At 46.7% G+C, this 22,518-nt stretch overlaps 1 protein-coding gene across 1 annotated transcript in view; it reads right to left on the bottom strand.

Annotated features, from left to right (window-relative positions):
• Positions 1-821: 821 nt before the first annotated feature.
• Positions 822-22,518, bottom strand: part of TRIM71 (tripartite motif containing 71) — a 71,631-nt gene continuing 49,934 nt past the window's right edge. The window contains exons 2-4 of the mRNA XM_008009383.3: positions 18,152-18,319; positions 7,138-7,272; positions 822-2,413 (exon numbers count right to left, since the gene is read on the bottom strand). Of these exons, the coding sequence (XP_008007574.1) occupies positions 962-2,413; positions 7,138-7,272; positions 18,152-18,319 (1,755 nt within the window). The 3' untranslated portion in view covers positions 822-961. The remainder of the gene's footprint in view (positions 2,414-7,137; positions 7,273-18,151; positions 18,320-22,518) is intronic.

Below are 22,518 nucleotides of genomic sequence, written 5' to 3'. Positions count from 1 at the left end.
CTTCCATTTAACCCTTTACAACCTAACAGCAAAATAAGAAAGCTTAACTTTTGAGAATACGTTTAATCAAAAATCCTGAGCTACCATCTATATATTTTTTCAAGAAACCAAAGTGTGAAAGGAGAGCTTCTTTGGGAGGCAGTGTGTCATTTTCAGCTACCTGGGTGCAAGATGGCTTTGAAACAAACACGCACACACCCTCCCTTAAAAGAAATAAAGATTATATACCCTAAAACATGAAGGGTCTGCTTTTCTTGGCTAGCAAGCCACAGCCACGACGTCTAAGATTAAGAAAAGATACAGAAGAGGATGTTAAACACACTGAGGTATGAACGGAGAACAGAGGAAATTTCTCTGTTGCAGCATTTAAAAAAAGAGAAGATTTTCCAAAAGATCAAAACGACACAACATAATCTAACCCCATATAAACACAGTATTCTCAAGAACACAGATACTCTATAATTATGCATTTCAAATCCTATTTTTTCCATGTTTTATAGTTTTTTGCTTTTTTACTTAGTAGTTTTTTTTGTGTGTTTCCTTGGCTCAATCTACAGAATACACTCCACCACACACACCCAGTGCCCTCCCAGCCATACGGATGCCAGGCTTGTGCATATCGTGCCCCACGCAGGGGAAGAGGGAAATGCAAACTCCACTGAGGAGGGGAAGAGGGCCTGCTGCAGAAGGAAATGTAAAGATTTATGAGGTAGATAGAAATTATCACTTCACAGGCTCAATCCCTGCAGAAAAGATAAGTACATTCATCTGTAAAAAAATAAAGATGAGGTAGGACTTAAGCAATGTTGTACTTTTCTTGTTCTCTTTTAAAAAAAAAAAAAAGAAAAAAGAAATTTCCCTGAGACTGTTTCTTCTTTGAAATTCAAAAAGAGAGAGAGAGAGAGAGAGAGGGAGAGAGACGCGCACACACACCCCAAACACAGAAACCTAGGAAATGCAATTAGAAGACTAGGATTCGATTGTTGCCAAAGTCCACCACCACGATCATTCCGTCGGGGGTGATGGCGACGCCAGAAGGGCGGTCCATCTGCCCAAAGCCGCTGCCTTGAGCGCCAAACTTGCACAGGAAGCTGCCGTTGGATTCAAACATCTGTACCCGATGGTTCCTGGAATCTGCCACAATGATGCGCCCTTCCTGGTCCACGGCTACGCCTTGTGGGCGCAAGAACTGCCCATTGCCCGTGCCCTCCGAGCCCAGAAAGCGTGCCGACTGGCAGTCAGGGTGAATCACCAGGAGCCGGTGGTTGTTGAAGTCGGTGACCACCAAGTGGCCCTCATGGTTGAAGGCCACACCCCGTGGGGAGTCAAAGTGCTTCCAGAGAGCCCCCTCGAAGCCATACTTATTTAGGAAGACGCCATCAGGCCCAAACAGCTGGATCCGGTGGTTCCTCGTGTCTGAGACCAGGATCTTGCCCTCAGAATTCACCGCCACATCCCAAGGGTAGTTGAACTGCCCATTCTTGGTTCCTTTCTCACCAAACTTGAGGAGGAACTGGCCCTCGAAGGTGAAGATCTGGATGCGATGATTGTCCTTGTCAGCCACCACGATCCTGCGTGAGGCGTCACAGGCCACCCCGGCTGGCCGGTCGAACTGCCCAGGCCGGGAGCCCAGGGTGCCGAATTTGTGATGGAAGGCGCCGCAGGGCTTGAATACCTGGATGCGGTTGTTGCTGCGGTCGGCCACGATGATGTAGCCCTCCTTGTCTACACTGACGCCCCAAGGGCGGCAGAGCTTGCCATCGCTGTCACCCTCGCTGCCGAAGCTCAGGCCCGGGAGCCCAATGCCCACGTAGCTGCGGCCTGACTTGACCACCACCTTGAAAGGGCTGTTCTCAATGTGCTGGTTGCACAGTGTCACAGATACCAGGTGCTCACCCTCCAGCTGGGGCCGGTAACTCACCACGTATGTCCCGTTCTGCTGATCGCTCACCTCTGCACCAAACAGGTTGCCATCAGGGCCCAGGACCACAGCTGACATCAGGTCACCTCCTGAGAGACGGGGCTCACCATCGTGGTCATAACCAATGACTGTGAAGGAGGCCACCTTACCCTGGAGGGCGCGCTTGAGGCCATCGCCCGTGGCCTTGGTGAGTGGTGCAAAGGCCCCGCTGCTAACAAAGCCAAAAGACTTGATGGCAAGGTACAGTGCCTGATCAGGGGGTGTGAACATGACTCGGTCATCTTCCTGGGGCTGCAGGAGGCTCCGCACGGTCTTCAGCTCCTGCACCTGGGCCAGCATCCGGTCTCGGGCCAGGAGGATGTCTAGCGCTCGACCCTCCTCCAGGACCTGCTGCACGGCACTGATGGTACTCTCAAGCTTGTTGAGGTTTTGCCGCAGCTTCTCCACCTGCAGGTACAGAGACTTGGCTTTCACCTGGCGGATCTTTTCTACCTGGAGGGAAAAGCAAGAGTGGAGAAAGACACAGAGGCTTAGAGCCAAGCACAGAAAATACCACATAAGCCACAACTAATCACAAGGAAACATCAGACAAACACATATTGGGGGATGGTCTACAGAAGACATTGGGCTTTCTTCAAAGGCAGCAAAAGCAAAATGGACCAAAAAAACCCTGAAGAACTGTTCTGGGTTACAGAAGATAGTTACTAGAAACAGGACAACTATGCAATCAGTGGCTCTGGACTGGGGGGAATGGCTGGGGCTGGGGCGAATAGAGCGCTTGTTGGGACAATTGTGGAACCTTGATTATGGACTGAAGAATAGATGCTAGTACTGTATCGAAATCAAATTCCCTGATTTCTATAATTGCAATGTGATTAGGGGTAAAAGCGCTGTGTTTCCAATATGCCAACTCACTCTCGGATCACAAACATATATACATATACATACATACACACGCACACACACAAGATGCACACGCACACGCACGCCTCATGCCTGTAATCCCAGCACTTTGGGAGGACAAAGCAGGCAAGTCATCTGAGGTCAGGAGTTCGAGACCAGCCTGGCCAACATGGCAAAACCCTGTCTCTACTAAAAATAACAAAAGTTAGCCAAGTGTGGTGATGGGCACCTGTAATCCCAGCTACTTGGGAGGCTGATGTGGGGAGAATCCCTTGAACCTGGGAGGCGGAAGTTGCAGTGAGCAGAGATCACGCCATTGCACTCCAACCTGGGCAACAGGGCGAGACTCCATCTCAAAAAACAGTAATAATAATAAATGGAACAAAATGTACATAATCAGTAAATCTGGATAAGGAATATATGGAGTTACTATAATTACTGCAACTTTTCTGTAAGCTAGAAATTAAAGAAACATAAAAGTTAAAACCAGCCATCTAGAGCTGGGCACAGTGGCATGCACCTGTAGTCCCAGCTACTCGGGAAGCTGAGATGGAAGAATCACTTGAACCTAGGAGGCCGAGTCTGTAGTGTGCCATGACTGTACCTGTAAATAACCACTGTACTCCAGCCTGGGCAATACAGCAAGATCCCACCTTAAAAAAATAGCAAGGTCCCACCACCAAAACCAAAAACAGCCATCTGACAAAGCAGTTTACTCAGCACCTACACTTTGTCAGGCATTGGAGGTACTGCCGCAATCCACAGAAAATATAAACTATGGTCCTTGCTTGCGCAGAGTTGTAGTTTAAAAAAGGAGTATTCGAAAGCAAACAAAGAAATAAGGATCATGTCAGATAGTGATAGCCGTTAAAAAGTAGAAAAAGGGGCCGGGCGCAGTGGCTCACGTCTGTAATCCCAGCACTTTGGGAGACTGAGGTGGGCGGATCACAGGGTCAGGAGTTCGAGACCATCCTGGCTAACATGGTGAAACCCCGTCTCTACTAAAAATACAAAAAATTAGCCAGGTGTGGCGGCGTGCGCCTGTAGTCCCAGCTTCTCGGGAGGCTGAGGCAGGAGAATGGTGGGAACCCGGGTGCCACTGCACTCCAGGTGGGGAGACAGAGAGACTCTGTCTCAAAAAAAAAAAAAGTAGAAAAAGGATGTGGAAGACAGTGACTAGGGGCCCTGATACAGAGTGCTGAGGGACAGTGCCTTTCACCAGTTCAGACCTACAGGCTGAGACCAGACAAAAGGCCAAAGGGAGAGCTATCTCAGCAAAGGAACAGCCAGCACGAAGGTCCTACTGCGGGCACAGGCTCAGCATTTCAAAACCACAGCTTTTAGTAGGGGAATGACATGACAGATTCATATTCTTAAAGAATTAGTTTGGGGCCGGGAACAGTGGCTCATGCTTGTAATCCCAGCACTTTGGGAGGCCAAGGTGGGTGGATCACCTGAGGTCAGGAGTTCAAAACCAGCCTGGCCAACATAGTGAGACCATCTCTACTAAAAATACAAAATAAGCTGGGCGTGGTGGCGCCTGTAATCCCAGCTACTTGAGAGGCTGAGGCAGGAGAACTACTTGAACCCAGGAGATGAAGGTTGCAGTGAGCTGAGATCATGCCATTATACTCCAGCCCGGGCAACACTAGCAAAACTCTGTCTCAAAACACCAACACCACCACCACAAAAGGATTAGTTTGGGAAATGTTTATTAAAGGGGAACAAATGAGGGAACAGAGACCAGAGATCACCTAGCTGTGGGTTGGAGGTGGTTTAGCCAACAGAAGTGGCTGTGAAAGTGGAGAGAGTGACAGAGAGTGTCTCTCTGTCTCTGTCTCTCTCTCTCAGAGAGGGATAAAGACTATGTGTTGAGAATGGGCTCACTGCAGCCTCGAACTCCCAGGCTCAAGTGATCTTTCCACCTCAGCCTCCTACGTAGATGGGACTACGCGTGCACCACCATAGGGCATCAAAAAAAATTTTTTTTTGGTAGAGATGGGGTCTTAATGTTGCCAGGGGTGGCCTCAAACTCCTGGGCTCAAGCAATCTTCCCACCTCAGCCTCCCAAAGTGTTGGCATCACAGGTGTGAGTCGCTGTGCTTGGCCAGTTTCTCTTTACTTCTGTATTTTAAAAACAGTTTTAAAAACCCAACTGGGAACCTGAGAAGTCCTATACCCCAAATTTTAAGATAGCACGCTTTTGGCAATAATTTGTCTATATTATTTCCAAAAGAGCCCTTTAAATCTAAAATGCTATAATATGTATGGACATGGGTTCTAACCTGCCGAAATAATTCCTGCTCGAGGGTCTCAAACCACGCTATTTAGAAATACGAGATTTTGTTTTGCCAGCGAAACATGAGTTTCTCTATTCTTTAAAAGTTCTCTAATTCTAAGCAATTTTCCCCTGTGAAGGGAATGAACTTATCCAAATAGTTTTCACAGAGGATCGTGACTTGAGTTGTTCTACAGATCTGAAAGCCATAGAAGGCTATTTCAGAATAAGCGTCCACTGTTGAAAGGGCTGGATTTCAACCTGACTTTCCCTTTAGGGTGGGAGGGGTGATTATATGATTTCGACTCATTCCTGCTTTTTCATCTGTTCAGTGAACCAGGATACACGTGTACGGAGAGGCCCACGTGGGGACAGATTAAAGAAGCTTTGCCCACTGGGCCAAACTTCCACCTTTGGTTCTTACCCATGAACTATCTATGCAGCTAACCCCATGAGGTAGCTGAGTCCACTGGAAATACATAAGGCCCAAGAACGAAGAGAGGCATCTGGATATTTATAACAGGGTTGTCTTAATCCTTGCACTTACATATCTTAAAGTGAAGTAACCAGAGATGCAGGAAAACAAAACTTGTAACAAAGAGATGCCCAGACACAGACAGGCAAGGCAAGAGGGCTTTGCTGGGAAAGAACAGGGAAAAAAAAAAAAAAAAAAATCAGTAATTAGAGAGGGACCACCACAGGATTTGGAGCAAGGTTCTACAGCAAAAGTGTCCAAACTAAGGCAGCTTCTTTTGGAATGCTCTGAGGATGAATTTTTGGGCACGCACTAACTGCTTACTACAACGAAGAAGGGATTTGACTCTTCTTTCAACAGGCTTCTCCCAAGAGTAAAAACTTGCTACTTCTTCTGAAACAGAACTGCCTTTAGAGAGGACAGTGGGTCAGCCTCACAGGAGGGAGGGTAACTAAGGTGAAAGCGGCAGAAACCCCCACACACAAAGGCCTTTTTCATCAGGAAATCCAGAAGAGCGAGTTTGTGGCAGAGTTCACTACAAAGCTCTCAGGTTGCAAGAAGTGGGCCCCTCAGTTATAATTAACATTCGTGGGTGGCATAACACTGGCAGACCCATGGGGACATCTGAGTGTCTGAAAACGATGTCATACCCACAAAGGTGCTCAAAAAATGTGCTGAATTAAAAACCCTGGACTAACACCTCCAAAGTCTCTTCTTGTCAGACAGCAACTGGGCCATATTCCTTAAGAGGTGAAAAGAGGCAGAAAGCATCCAGTTGTGAAGTTAACTAAATGGAAAATGCAATGCAAAATCCAGCGATGCCAGAAACTGAGGCCCATCCCCACCACCATCATATTGTTTGGAGACGGAAACAGGCACGCTCCACAAGGATACTCTTTTAAGTCAGCTCTAGCCTTTTTCATGTGTTCAGAGAATGTAATTATAGCTAAAGAACTGGCATGGAGTACTGGCCCTTTCATAGACATAACTCTCCTCCTTTCTGAGTGGGGACATAAAATCAGAAAAGGAACAGTTGGAATGCTGGCCTGGGTGGGGCGAGTAGTCCTTCCAGCTGATTTTTATCTAAACCGCACACTAGTGTGCTCGGCACTCCTTCCTGCTCCAACAGGAAGAAAGGGCACACACTCACTGCCTCCGAAGAGGAAAACTGGTTTTCCCCAAGAGGTCAGGAAGTGCAACCAGCCAGGTCACCGAAAATAGGGATGTTTCCTACCAGCCTGCCTTTCTGAACAACAGTTTTGACTACGCTCCCTTCTTTAGCCTCCCTTTGAGTGAATGCAATACAAAGCTGGAGACCGCTTCACCGCTTCCCGTCTTGGCTACCCATGTACTTCTGAAAACCCTTCTTGTTTTACCGCAAACAGCACCCACAATGTTCCAGGGACCCCTGCATCTTTCTGCCAACAGACTTTCTGGAAAATTACCAAATGTTTTACACTTAAGAGCTTGGCTCCCAGATCTGAAAAGAGTCCTGTAGAGCGTTGCTGGGGTTCATGGAAGCCGAGCGGGCACAGCGTGGGTGGGGGAGTGCTCCGTTACCTTCCACAGCAGCTCGCACTCGCGCTCCTCCAGGGCCTTCTTATGCCTCGCAGTCACTGCTTTGACCTCGGACTGCACAACCTTCGCCTTCATCTCCACCTGTTCCGCCACCGTCTGGGCCTGCTCGATGCTCAGCTGCAAAACAAACAAAAAACAACAACTTCGAGGCATTAGAAGGACTGTCATTTGAATCTGCTCTGTCAGACTTGAAAAGCTGACACCCTGGGTTCCCAGACCACTTGATTCACTCCCTTGGAAGGAAAACAGGCACTTAGGGAAGAAACTGGCATCTCTTTGACATGTAACTAAAGGAGTTGCTGGCAAGAGCGGGATTTCTTTGCATGAGAAATGGCACCTACACAGTGAATGTCAGAACTATTAAGAGATACTCTAACACAGTGAAACCACTGTAGCTGGGTGACAGCCGAAAACGGGGAATGAGGATCAGATGTAAAATGTGCAACTCCAGCCACACAAGTGGCTTCCCCAGACTTCCCTGCCTCACTCTCTGCCTGGGCAAAACCCCATAGGCCAGGCCCATCCCTCACATGAGGGTGTGCGATAGGCTAGTGGCTAATCCATCCTGTTTTTGTCAAGGCACTGGCAACAGAGCTCATCCCAGCCAGAACGAATGCCAAGTGCACACTGGGAATATCCCCCGATCTACCTAAGAAGCTGTGCCCCGTGGTCAGAGACCATCTACACGTCACCATACACGTCACCCTGTACCAGCCCTAGTAAATCAGCCAGTTTAATCAGACGTATTATTGTTCATAAAAAATTAATCCAGACAGAAGGCATGGTGTTTTCATTAATATTACATGCTGTGTCTTGAAAAGCCACAAGGATTTCTTTGAGATACCGAGGTATTAAATCAGGGATTCCAAAGTGATTGTTCTTGGTGCAACAGGTTTCAGGCAGGTGATCCAATCAGGAGGGTGTCAGGGAAGCACAAAGGGTTTGGAGCCTGGTATGGGCTTAGGAATCAGAGTGACCAATCACCCAGTTTGCTCTGGACTGAGGGGTTTCTAGGATGTGGACCTTTCAGTGCTAAAACTGGGACAGTCCTGGGCAAACCAGGCTAGTCAGTCATCCCTGGAGTCAGGTAACCCAGGTTCCAATCCTGGGTTAGTTTAGGGCCTCCTACTAGTGGTAAGGCCTCGGGCAAGCTCCTGGTCCTCTCCAACCTTGGTAAAGGGTAGATGTGAGGGAAATGCAGAGCAATGCATGGGTTGAGCTGAGCTCAGCACCTGGCACAGAGTAAAACACTGTTAGTAGTAGTTCTCATCTGATAAACACCTGGGACAAAAGTTCAGCCATTGTGTCTCGTCAGGCCACTTAGCTCCTATCATAAGATTTACCATGAGTCACATTTAGCATGTGCAGTGTTGTGTAATCATCGCCAGTACCTAGCTTCAGAACATTTTCATCACCCAAAAAGCAAAGGCCATAACCATTAAGGAGTCATTTCCACTTCCCTCCTTCTCCCCCATGGTGATCACTAATCTACTGTCTCTACAAATCTGTCTGTTCTGAGCATTTCTCCCTCCCTCCCCCCACCCCTTCCTTCCTTTCTTTTTTAATAGAGATGGGGGAATCTTGTCATGTTGCCTAGGCTGGTCTCGAACTCGTGGGCTCAAGTGATCTGCCCACCTAGGCCTCCCAATGTGCTGGCATCACAGGCATGAGCCACTGCGCCTGGCCTGTTCTGGGTATTTCATATAGATGGCATCATCATACAATACATAATCTACCTTATTTTTATGAGTATTCTTCCTGCCCAACAGTTTGACTCAGTCTGGATGAGAGCTGACACATTCATGGCATGCAAGACACGCTCAAAGGTGCAGCCCCAAAAACACCCATGGTGGCTGGGCACAGTGGCTGACACCTGTAATCCCAGCACTTTGGGAGGGCGAGGCAGGCGAATCACTTGAGCTCAGGAGTTTGAGACCAGCCTGGCCAACATGGTGAAACCTGGTCTCTATTTAAAACAAAACAAAACAAAACAAAAACATGCATGATTCCAGTGGTTAGCTGCCACACTGCATTCCCTGCCTAAGAGGATCCTGTGTGTCCTAAGGATCCACTGAACTGATTCACAGGGGAACTGAGTAGATCCAGAGGGCTCACAGGCTGTCCCCAGCCTGGAATGCTTCACCCTAAATTTCCAAACCCAGTTCTGATGCCACTTCCCTTCTGAAGCTGGAAGGGAACAGCATATTTCTATAACCTTTCTGTGCCACCTTTACAATCCTGTCTCAAGTACCATTACATATTAATCAGAGGAGGAGCTAAGTACAAAGCCCATGATACTTAAGGCACCTGGGATTTAGCAGAACAATTAGCAGAACGATCTATAAATTTTATATTTGCACATCTCTAGCCATAATCATGTTTACCAAAGCACTAGGTAGCTGCGTCAGGTTAAATATTGTCCCTCCAAACTCTGGGCTCAACTAAACGGGGGCCAGGATGTGACCTTGTGTGGAAATACGGTCTTTGTAGATATAATTAGCTAAGATGAGGTTATAGTAGATTAAGTTGAATCTTAAATCCCAAAACTGATGTCCAGAGAGGGTCATGTGCAGACCCAGATACACAGAGAACAAAGCCATGTGAAGACCAAAGCAGAAATGGAAACTGATGCAAGTACAAGCCAAGGATGCTGGCAACTGCCAAAAGCCCGGATGAGGAAAGCAATGAGTCTTCCTGAGGGCCTTCAGAGGGAGCATGGTCCTGACACCTTGACCTTGGACTTCCGGCCTGCTGTTTTTAGGTAATCCAGTTTATGGTAAATTGTTACAACAGACCCGATAAACTAATACAGAAGCCAATAACGTGAAGCAGACAGATATTACATCCACATTACCTAGAAGTTCAAAAATTAGAATGGCCAATCAAATGAGCATGCACATAAGCAGGTATCATAATAGCACTGATACACTTGTAGTATCTCAGGCTGTCAGGATTCATCCAGGGAAAAACAGAGAAAGCGAGAGACGGCAAGAGAGCTCCCTAGACATTTAAACAGAATTTAGCGTAGGGAAATGGTTAAACAGGTATGGGAGAACTGCTGGGGCAAAGAGCACACGGAGGCAGACAGTACCTGCAGAAGCAGCTTCTTCTGCTTGTCTGAGAGAACAAAGGAAAGAAAGCTGTGGTTACAAGAACACAGAATAAGGTGGCAAGGTTACGTCCAGCTAATTCTGGTAGTGGCAAGATGTGAAATTGAAACCAACTTCTGCTGTCGGAGTGAAAAAGAATTGCTATTAAGAATTGGGGCCGGGTACAGTGGCTCACACCTGTAATCCCAGCACTTTGGGAGGCAGAAGGATAGCTTAAGCCCAGGAGTTTGAGATCAGCCTGAGCAGCAGTGGAGGGGCCAGGGGCCCCGACCCCTGCTCTGCTGCGCCGGGTTTTTTTTTCCCCTTCCGTCAGTCTCTACAAAAAAATAAATAAATGAATTAGCCAGGCACGGTGGTGCTTGTCTGTAGTCCCATCTACTTGGGAGGCTGAGCTGGAAGGATTGCTTGAGTCCTGGAAGATCGAGGCTGCAAGCAAGCTGTGACTGTACCACCGCACCCCATCCTGGGTGACAGAGCAAGACTCTGTCTCAAAACAAATACATAATATGATAATAATATAATTAAAATGAATTGGAAGAAAAAGGGAAGAAGTCCTTTTCCCATACATGTAGTTTGAAGAGTCACAGCCCTAGTATCACATGGCAAAAGTGTGAAAGGGTTAAAGCCCAAAGAGTAGAACTTAGTAACTGGCACCCTCTATATTTTTAGATGTGTTGGTTATTAATTAGCACAACTGGTGTCCAAGCTAATATTTGACCAAGACAACCAAACCTATGTCTGTAAGATTTCTTAATCATTCCTCAATAGAAAGCAGAGGTGGCAAACTAGTATTAATGTCATACTACTTGCCAAACTGATTTTTTTTTACATCTAACGTCTATCAGATATTTTAAAAAAAAAAAAAAAAAAAAAAAAAAAAGGCCCAGCCTGGGCAACAAGAGCAAAACTCTGTCTCACAAAACAAAAACAAAACCAAACAAACACAAAACCACTCCCTTTGCACAGGAATGGGTGTACTACCCTAACTCACCTCTTCCCCTAGTCTCCTAGCCAGGCTTATCCCTCATGTTTGGAACTCACATTTTATGATAAAAACGGTTCCTTCCATTTTTCAAACAGGTTCAGGGGATTCAAAGCTTTTGTTGCAATTTTAATAATCAGCAAGCATGCAAAGATACTCCTTGGGCTGAGAGTCACAAAAGCCCTACCCAATGCATAGTAGAAAAATAGGTCTTTCCCTTCCAAACTATGCAGTACCCAGCCAAGCACCGCATTCCAAGATGTGCAGACCAGGACTTACTGAAATAGTTTCCAACCTCTAACAGCAGGGCATTTGAAGAAATATAAGGCAGATGGGTTGGGGGAAATGACAATGTAGAAAGGCTGGGTAAACTTCCAAAACAGATAAATACACTTCACACTAAGGAAAGAGAAATCACCCAACAAGCATGGTGTTTGAGAGAAAATTTAACCATCTTTGAGATGTTAACAGATCGAATCAAACATTTGAAAGTTGAGGGTCTCCATTTGGACTGGCGCGTCAGTGCACTTTCCAGTGCACTTCCTCACTCAGTATGGAGGAGACTCGAGCCAAATCTGGCTTTGAAGGGAAAGAATACAGATATCGATCAGTGATGCCAACTGTGGAGAACAGTGGTGGCATAATAACCTGTATTTAAAGAGACCAATGGTCAGAAGGTAAGAGAATGCAAACATCACCCATACACTTGCAGGCAACCATACCGGGTATGGGGAGCTACTGTGGTCCACTCTAAAATGTAATTCTTGGCCAGGCGCAGCGGCTCACACCTGTAATCCCAAAACTTTGGGAGGCTGAGGCGGGTGGACTGCCTGAACTTAGGAGTTCAAGACTAGCCTGGCCACCATGGTGAAACGCCATCTCTACTAAAAACGCAAAATTAGCCAGACGTGGTGGTACATGCCTGTAATCCCAGCTCCTCACCTGAACCCGGGAGGCAGAGGTTGCAGTGAGCCAAGATCTGTCACTGCGTTCCAGTCTGGGGAACACAGCAAGACTGTCTCAAAAAAAATAAGAAGAAGAAATATAATCACAAACTATAGCCATACCTCATTTTATTGCACTTCATAGACAGAAAAGAAAAACCCACATTTTCTCTTTTGAGACAGTCTTGCTGTGTTGCCCAGTCTCGCTGTGTTCTTTTTTGGGCTCTGTCGCCCAGGCTGGAGTGCAGTGGTGCAATCTTGGCTCACTGCAACCTCAACCTCCAGGCCTCAAGCAATCCTCCCGAGTAGCTGGGACTACAGACGCTCAACACCAGGCCCGGCTAACCTTCTTGATTTTTTATAGAGACAAGGTCTCACTATGTCGCCCAGGCTGGACTAGAATTCCTGAGCTCAAGTGATCCTCCTGCCTCAGCCTCCCAAAGTGCTGATGTTACAGTTGTGAGCTTCAGAACCCAGCCAGTGATTTTTTTTTTTTAATTGAAGATTTGTGGCAATACTGCATCAACCAAATCTATTGGTGTCATTTTCCCAAAAACCCGTACTGTCTGTGTCACACTTTGATAATTTTTGTAGTATTTCAAGTTTTTCATTATTACTTTATCTGGTGCGCTGATCTGTGACAAGTGATCTTTGGCGTTTATCAGGCCACTTAGTAACCCTACAATGGCCGTTAGTATTCAAGTGAAAGAAAAGGTCCCACAATTCTAAAATGATTAAGCTTAGTAAAGAAAGCAAGTAGAAAGCTACAGACAGGCTGAAAGCTAGGCCTCTCACACCAAACAGTTAAAGCTGTGATTGCAAAAGATCTTGAAAGAAATTAGAAGTTCACTCCAGTGAACACTCAAACAGTAATAAGGCAAAAGAGCCTTATTGCTGATATGAAGAAAGTTTAATGATCTGGAGAAAAGATCAAACCAGCCATAACATCTCCTTAAGCCAAAGTCTAATCCTTCCTGAGCAGGGCCCTAACTCTTCAATGCTATGAAGGGTGAGAGATGAGGAAGCTGCAGAAGTTTGAAGCTAACAGAGGCTGGCTGATACAGTTTAAGAAAACAAGCTATCTCTAAAACACGTACGTGTAAGGTGACATAGCAAGCGCTGATATAGAAGCTGCAGCAAGTTACCCAGAAGAACAAGCTAAGGTAATTGATGAAGACAGCTAAACAACAGACTTCAGACATTTTTTTTGGAAGGAGACTTTTATTGGAAGGACACAGCCTGATATTGGAAAGAGATAGTCTTATATTGGAAGAAGATGCCATCTAGGACCTTTCATAGCTTCAGAAGTCAATGCCTGGCTTCAAAGCTTCAATGGACGGACTGACTCTCCTGGTAGGGACTAATGTAGCAGGTGACTAAGTTGAAGCCAACAGTCATTGTCCATCCTGACAATCCTAGGCCCCCTAAGCATTATGCTAAATGTACTGTGCCTGTGCTCTACAAATGGAACAACAAAGCCTGGATGACAGCATGTCTGTCTGCAGCACGGTTTATGGAATTTTTTAAATTTTTATTTATTTGTTTATTTTTTTGAGACGGGGTTTCACTCTTGTTGCCCAGGCTGGAGTGCAACGGCGCAAACTTGGCTCACTACAACCTCCGCCTCCTGGGTTCAAGCAATTCTCCTGCTTCAGCCTCCCAAGTAGCTGGGATTACAGGCATGAGCCACCATGCCCGGCTAATTTTTTGTATTTAGCAGAGAAGGGGTTTCTCTATGTTAGTCAGGCTGGTCTCGAACTCCTGACCCCAGGTGATCCACCTGCCTCGGGCTCCCAAAGTGCTGGGATTACAGGCTTGTGCCACTGTGCCTGGCCGGTTTATGGAATATTTTAAACCCACTGTTCAGACCTACCACTGAGAAAAAAAGATTCCTTTTAAAATACTACCGCTGACTGACAATGTGCCTGGTCACCCAGAAGACTCTTCACCCAGAAGACTCTGCTAGAAGGTGCACAAGGACATGAAAGTTGTTTTCACGTCTGGTAACACAACATCCATTCTACAGCCCATGGATCAAGAAGTAGTTTCAACTTTCAAGTCTTATTATTTAACAAATAAACTTTGTGAGGCTATAGCTACTACAGATAGTGATTCCTCTGATGGGTCTGGGCAAACTCATTTGTAATCCTTCTGCAAAGAATTTACCATTCCAGGTGCCATTAAGAACATGTGTGGCGCTCACTTTGGCAGCACATAGACTAGAACTGGATATACTATAAAAGAGCATTCGTGATTCATGGGTAGGGGTCAAAATATCAACATTAATAGAATGTTTGAAGAAGCTGATTAACTTCTTGTAGCAGAAAGAAGTAGTGGAGGAAGTCACTGCAAATGTGGTGAAAATATAAAAAGAACTAGAATTAGAAGCGGAATCTGAAGATGTGACTGAATTGTTGCAATCTCATGAGAAAAATAAAGGGATGAAGACTTGTGTTACATTTTAAGAAATTGTCAGGCTGGGCAAGGCAGCTGATGCCTTTAATCTCAGCGCCTTGGGAGGCCACAGTGAAAGATCGCTTGAAGCCAGGAGTTTGAGATCAGCCTAGACAACAAAGCGAGCCCCATCTCTACAAAAAATACAAAAATTAGCTGGGCGTGGTGGAGCATACCTGTAGTCCTAGCTATGTGGGAGGCCAAAGAAAGAGGATCGATCACCTAAAAGCCCAGGAGTTTGAGGCTGCAGTGAGCTATGATGGCACCAATGCACTCTAGCTGAGCGACAGAGAGAGATCCTGTCTCTTAAAATAATAATAATAATCATAATGGCCAGGTGCGGTGGTTCACACCTGATATCCCAACACTTTGGGAGGCTGAGGCGGGTGGATGACCTGAGGTCAGGAGTTCAAGACCAGCCTGGCCAACAACATGGTAAAACTCCGTCTCTTACTAAAAACACAAAAATTAGCCGGGAGTGGTGGCAGGTGCCTGTAATCCCACCTGCTCAGGAAGGCTGAGGCAGGAGAATCACTTGAAACTGGGAGGCGGAGGTTGCAGTGAGCCGAGATTGTACCATTGTACTGCAACCTGGGCAACAGAACAAGACTTAAGGATGCTAAACACACACAAGTTATGGTTAAACAAAAACCTTCTAGGAAATCACAATCTATGTAGTGTACCTGGCTGTGGCCTTATAGATTAACAGATCTAAAATGCCTCTACCCAAAATACCCCATGATCTAGAATTCAGATTAATGTTGGGCACACACTTTCAACTAACATTTAAATCATACCTCTAGGATTTATGCCTAGGTTCTCACCACTTATACAGTTGACTATATTTATTTTTCCCACACTCTTTTCTCTCCACAAAAAGTCTTGAATTTCCATTTCTCTGAGATTTCACCATGTTATCCACTCATGATTTGTTGGGTGCTCTCCTTAAGTCTCCAGCAAATTGTTACAAGTCATTTTTCTCCCCCACAGTGGCTTTTCCCACTAAGCACAGAGAGCACCAGCATTCTCTCAGTAATTCTCCAAGTGTTTTCGACCTCCTAAGACAGTAAGAGCATAATAAAATCATAACACAATCTAGGAGTTCAGACCTAGACACCAGTGGCTCTTTTTGTTTGTTGTTTGTCTTTTTGAGATGGAGTCTCATTCAGTCGCCCAGGCTGGAGTGCAGTTGCACGATCTCGGCTCACTGCAACCTCTGCCTCCTGCGTTTTAGCAATTCTCCTCCCTCAGCCTCCTGAGTAGATGGCACTACAGGCCCCCGCCACCACGGCTGGCTAATTTGTGTGTTTTTAGTACAGACAGGGTTTCACCACGTTGGCCAGGTTGGTCTCAAACTCCTTGACCTCAGATGATCCACCCACCTCGGCTTCCCAAAGTGCTGGGATTATACGTATGAGCCACAGTGAAGGCTGGGCACCGGTGCTGAGGAGACACCAGCAGGGTAAGGCATTTGTTTGTCAAGGTCCTAACTGTCGTGGCATAAAATGAAAGACACAAATCACTTCATCCGCAGGGACAGACGCACTGATACACAACAGAATGACGCACAGGTGAAGACACTGACAAAGGAGAAGAGCAACAGAGACACTCAAGGCATTTTAAAGACAATGAACAATGCTGGTGTAACGACGACAGGATGAGTCATTCCAGAAAGTCTCTCAAACTTCCAGTTTTATAATCTGAACATCATAAAATCTGACTCATCAGAAAAGACTGTTTCAGTATCATGCATGGGAATGTGATAGCGGCTGAGAAACTTATTAAATCACATCCTCCCTCTTCTGTAAGACACATGATCTCAATTCTTCAGCACTTTCAAAATAGGGTTTCTTTTTTTCTTTTCTTTTTCGAGACAGGCTCTTAACTGTTGCCCAGGCTGGAGTGCACTGGCATAATCTTGGCTCACTGCAACCTCCACCTTTGGGGCTCAAGGGACCCTTCCACCTCAGTCCCACAAGTAGCTGGGATTACATGCGAGTGTCACACCAAACCCAGCTAATTTTTGTACTTTTTGTAGGGTTTCCCCATGTTGCCCAGGCTGGTCTCAAACTCTTGAGCTCAAGTGATCCACCCACTTTGGCCTCCCAAAGTGCTAGGATTATAGGCGTGAGCCACTGCACCTGGCCAGAATCTTACTCTTAAAACAATTCACTTATATAAATATTCTAAAATGGTTCCTATGTAATTTCTCCTAGAGGGTGAACAACTTTTCTTGACTTTCAAAGTATCCTACAACACAGGGAAAACGTCACAATTTTCTGATTTCCTAAAACCTTGTCACCTGAATCAGACAAGATTTAACAGCAATTCAGGCACACTATCACCTAACTATGTAAGAGAACCCTGCCAATTCTCAAAGTTACACATGCCCCTCCCTAGCTGTTGATACGAATTCAACAGAAACAACAGTTTCAATTACAGGGGATTTACCATCCAGGAAAGGACTGTAGACACGGAACCTCACACAACGTTCTCCTGCTCACTAATTTCTCACATATAAATAAGTAAATCTGTATCATAAAGGTCTCTGTCTAAAAAGCATTAGGCCGGGCATGGTGGCTCACGTCTGTAATCCCAGCACTTTGGGAGGCGGAGGCGGGTGCATCACCTGAGTTCAAGACCAACCTGGCCAGCATGGTAGAATCCCGACTGTACTAAAGAAAAATTACTGGGAGTGGCAGCGGGCACCTCTAATCCCAGCTACTGGGGAGGCTGAGGCAGCAGAATCACTTGAACCTGAGAAGCAGAGGTTGCAGTGAGCTGATATCCGGCCACTACACTCCAGCCTGGGTGGCAGAGTGAGACTCTGTCTCAAAAACAAAAATAAATAAAAGGCATTGGCTGGGCTCAGTAGCTCCCAGTACTATGGGAGGCCGAGGCAGGTGGATCACCTGAGGTCAGAAGTTCAAGACCAGCCTGGCCACTGTGGTGAAACCCAATTTCTACTAAAAATATAAAAATTAGCCAGGTGCAGTGGTGCATGCCTGTAATCCCAGCTAACCGAGAGGGTGAGGCAGGAGAATCACTCGAATCCGGGAGGTGGAGGTTGTGGTGAGCCGAGATCGTACAACTACACTCCAACCTGGGTGACAGAGCAAGACTCCATCTCAAAAAATATAATAATAATAATAAGAAGAAGCAGCAGCAGTAGCATTAAGCACCCAGCCTTTCCGCGGTCCTGGCTGGAAGTGCCAACGTCCGCTCTGATTTCGGGAGGCAGCCGGGTGGCACACATGCAGGTGGTATGCTAGGACCCAGGCTAGGTGCTTAGAAATCTGACCAGTAACTTTGGACATGTCCTTGACCTCTTCACAAGACTACCAGAACCCCTAAAGGGATCGCTGCTGCAGGGATGTCACCTGAGCTCATCTGGGTCACTATTCCACCCCCCACACTGGAATCTGCCCCAAATGTCTGTCCATGCCACCTGACAGAAAGGGGGACCCGATTCACATGGGAACTGCGGGAGGGTAGGGAAGGCTCACCTGGATTGCCTGTCGTCCCTGCTGGGCATCTGCCAGCAGCTGGATGGTGAGTGCCCGTGAGTCCTGTAGCGCCTCCTGGAGGTAGATGAAGCTGTGGCCCCCGTGCCGGCCCATTGTGCACTCACGACAGATGGGCACGGAGCAAGTGTCACAGTACAGGTGCAGCACCTGGTGACCAGAGAGAGGACAGGCATAAATAGAGATACAGGACGGGAGGAGGAGGGAAGACAGCAACTGGAGGGCCCTGGATCCCACAACCGGACCGCCAGCTTCCAAATGAGCAAGCACACCCCACAGGGAGAGACGGCAGCGGAGTAACTGCAAACCTAACCAAAACTATCTGCTTCCCTTTTCCTCCCACTCTTTCTGCCCCAAATCAAGGGGGAATGGAGGGGGGAACACAACTGAATGCCACATCCCACTGTAGTCTCACTCAGAATGTAACAGAGACACTTCAAAGGCAGAAACCAAACCAAACAAAAACCTCCCAGCACGGGAGTTTCTCCTGAATCTTAGCTTCATTATCCAGAAAAGTTGTTAAGACTGTGTTGCCTAGTCTGATATTGGTGGCCTGGATGCAAGAATATACCAGAAGAGTTTCCTTTGCTGCTCTAGCCTGGATGTGTAAAGCAAGGTTAAGAGCCAGTGACAACCATCCTCACACCACAGCTTGTAATGCAAAGTGCAAAGTGCAAAGCGTGGTTCTCCCAGGCACTCGAGCAAGCTCACAGGCTTAAGTTTCTGGAACGAAGGCAAAAAGCTAGTGGTAAGGTCAGCCAGCTCCTTGCCTTTCTTCTTCATGCCAAGTTATTCCAAGGAGTTGAACCTGGGAGGCAGCCAGTGCTGACAGAACTGCTTTATGTGATGTTCTACACTTCCCTGGGGCCCAGCACACTGGGAGGGAGTGAGAGAGAGAAAGAGACAGAGAGAGAGAGAGAGAGAAAGGGTTGGCACAACCTTTACCTGCCAATAAACAAGCAGCTCTCAAGAGAGAAAACTCCTTGGCACAGAAACTGGGCCAGTCTCATACTGTGTATCTCTCCACAGAGCAGGGCACTTAGCACCACTCCGTAAATGTGTGCTGGATTGCTTTCAAGAGCACAGTTTAAATCTGCCTCTGGTACACCTGGGCATGAGGGGAAGCTAGCTAACATGCAACAGGCAGGGAAGCAGTAGGCAAGGGGAATTCTTCCACAAATACACCACCCACACTTCATCTCCAGCGGAAGACAGGAGGTGGGGGGTGCTCAAGGCCACAGTATTAGCAAAGACACAGCAGGGAAGCCAACATGAGCCTTCGGCAAAGCTGGGTCCAACACAGGTGACACCAGCTCTCTCATCCCCAGTACAAAGCACCTTGCTAAGTATGGTGGAGATCCAGGATGCGAGATTCCAGGCGATTCCGCGCAGACTGAATAGAAGCTCATTCTGGCGAGAAGCAGGGCAGAAGTGTTGTGGGAGACACAGATGGGGAGAAGGCTTGGAAGCGGCCCAGAAAGTTTTCTTAGGTGGAGAGCTCCAAACAGAGAGGGCTGGGGGCAAATAGAGGGAGACTGCTGCTTCTTTCCTTCTCCAAGATGCTTATTTTATTAATAATCAAAATCTTTGCATAAAATGTGTCCACTAGAAAAATGCTCTCCCTAACTGGTTCAGTCAAGCACACAGAGTCACTCCACTCAGGGCTGAGTTAATAGGGAAGCGTGTAATCTAGCATGGGTTAAACTGGTTCTCCAGAAACTTTACAATTCAGAAACAGGAAAAAGGAAAGATTTAGGATGTTGTGTTTTTACTTTTGTAAAGAAACAGTTCTGCTATAACCATCAGGTTTTATGGATCCTACTTTATTTGTTTGTTTGTTTTGAGATGGCGTCTCACACTCTGTTCCCCAGGCTGGAGTGCAGTGGCGTGATCTCCGCTCACTGCAAGCTCCGCCTCCCGGGTTCACGCCATTCTCCTACCTCAGCCTCCCGAGTAGCTGGCAGTACAGGCGCCCGCTACCAGGCCCGGCTAACTTTTTTGTATTTTTTAGTAGAAACGGGGTTTCACTGTGTTAGCCAGGATGGTCTCAATCTCCTGACCTCGTGATCTGCCCATCTCGGCTTCCCAAAGTGCTGGGATTACAGGCGTGAGCCACCACACCTGGCCCAGATCCTACTTTATACAAGGGAAATGTGGTAAGGTTTGCAACTTTCCTGCCAGTTTTGATCACTGTAGTGCTTTGCCAGCAATAGTGGCAGACTGAAACCAGGCAACAGCAACTTGCCTCCTTTAAGTCAGTTGCTTTTTAAGCTGATCCATCCTTTAGAGATTATCTAATCCTAATAATCTTTTAAATCTAAAATTCTCAAGTATAAATACTAACCAAAAGATGCTGAGCTGGATAAATTCAGGAAAAATTTCTGGCCGACCCCTTTTTACGACATGGTGCTAAAGCAATTCTACCAGCTTGAACTACATTCCTTTCCTTTGCTCTCTCCATTTGTCGAGGTAATGTAGGGATCACTCCTATGCTGATGTGAAGTGTGAAAAACCTTCCATCAGAAAAGTCTCTTTTACATGTGAATAAAACATGCCACTAAACCTTCCGGTGGCCTCCCTGCTTCTAACTGCTAAGCAACCTTGAGAACGCATCTCTTGTCTTCCCTTCAAGACAGCTGTGTGGACTGAATGGCACTCTCCTGCTTCCTTCAGATAACTACCTACATTGCTCTCATCTCCATGGCTAGTGAGTAGAAAAGAACCTCAGGCTGTAAACTTGAGCCTGGCACAACCTGGCTATGGAACCCTCTGTCCAGTCAGTTCTCTTGACCTGTCTGGGATTCAGTCTCATCTGTGAAACAAAAGGGTCCTGACTAGGTACCTCCGGAGACCCCTTCCACCCCAGAAAGCCTATCTATAGAGACTTGACAATAGAAACTAAAGAGCTTCAAAATTAAGTTCTAGTAGCTGGACATGGCAGCTCATACCTGTAGTCCAAGCTCCCCGAGAAGCCGAGGCTAGAGGAGCACTTGGCCCAAACTACAAAAATTAGCTGGGCGCGGTGGCTCATTCCTGGAGGCTGAGGTAGGAGGATCCCTTGAGCCCAAGAAGTCGAGGCTGCAGTGAGCCGTGACCATGGCAATGAACTTAGCCTAGGCAACACCGGCTAAGAGTGCAAACAAACAACAACAACAACAACAACAAAACAAAACAAGTTCTGGGCTGAGCCAGGGTGGCCACTCCAGACTCCAACTGTGCAACTATAAAGAATTAAGATGATTTTTCTTAGGTTTAGATCAACCTTAAAACACAGAACCTGGATGAGGCTGGACATTTGCAATGCCCCCATGAATGGTAGGTTTTAAAAGATTCTGCAGATGCAGTGTCCAGAAAAAAAAGTCCTGGTCAGAACAGGTAGCAGGCGGTGATGGCAGCAAAAGGCAGGGTGCCCTTAGCCGACACCAGAGCCCTCCCATGACCAGCCTTGAGAGCCCAGATATACAAATGAAAGGGTCTCTGAATGCAATCCCTGCCTGGTATCATTTTATACAGGATCGATGCAGTTCTAAGTACCCAGAACACACTGTGGTTTCAGAAGAGCCAGTGATTTCACAGCTCCAGACTGCCTGCAACAGAGATGGGGGCAGGGAACACCCAGTTGATAATAAAAAGCTACCAGTGAGTAAAAGAATGGCCTCAATGTGCTTGTAATTAGTAAACAATGAATTTTTAAAAGAATGCATTGTCCAAAAACTATAAAATGAAATCCACTTTTATAAACCTTCCAGCTAAAAGTTGGAGCAAAACTTTGGTAAGATTTCATGCTTCATTTAGAAGCTCCACGTCTCACCTAACCACAATTTCTGAGATTGAAAAACCACAATTTTAGAGCTGTTAAAACAATCGATAGGTGAGGATGTGCATGGGTGCAATTATCTCTGAAACAGGTGTAAAATTATTTTTAAGGGAATAAGCTGGAGCTGTGTGGAGGGTCCTATAGCCAGAAATGTGGGAGCAGTCATTAACAGTGGCTCCCGGGAAAGGGGGGAAGGGACTGGGAAGAACAGGTCGTCTAGCAGCAGGAATTCCAGGGCCTGTTTGGGGCTTCCCGGGCAGATGCACAGACACGCCCCCTCGGGCCTGGCGACAATCCGGCTGCCCCAGCTAAATGGAGGAGGCTTGACCTCTGACCCTGCAAGTGACCACCCTCTTCCCTGCCCCCAGCTTCCAGAACGTCCCACCCATTGCCTTCCTCTCCCAAAATTTCTAAAATACCAGGCAGAGACAAAGACCTAGGAATGTGAGCCCAGCAGGAAAGGAATGGGCGGGGGACTGGGCGGGGAGAATGGGGGAGGGAGGTTAAAGGAAAAATAAATAAATAAAAATAC

This window comes from Chlorocebus sabaeus, chromosome 15, assembly GCF_047675955.1.
Source record: "Chlorocebus sabaeus isolate Y175 chromosome 15, mChlSab1.0.hap1, whole genome shotgun sequence".
In the NCBI taxonomy this organism is placed as follows: domain Eukaryota; kingdom Metazoa; phylum Chordata; class Mammalia; order Primates; family Cercopithecidae; genus Chlorocebus; species Chlorocebus sabaeus.
The sequence above is the reverse complement of the archived record's forward strand: the minus strand, read 5'-3'. Positions and strand labels throughout refer to the sequence as shown.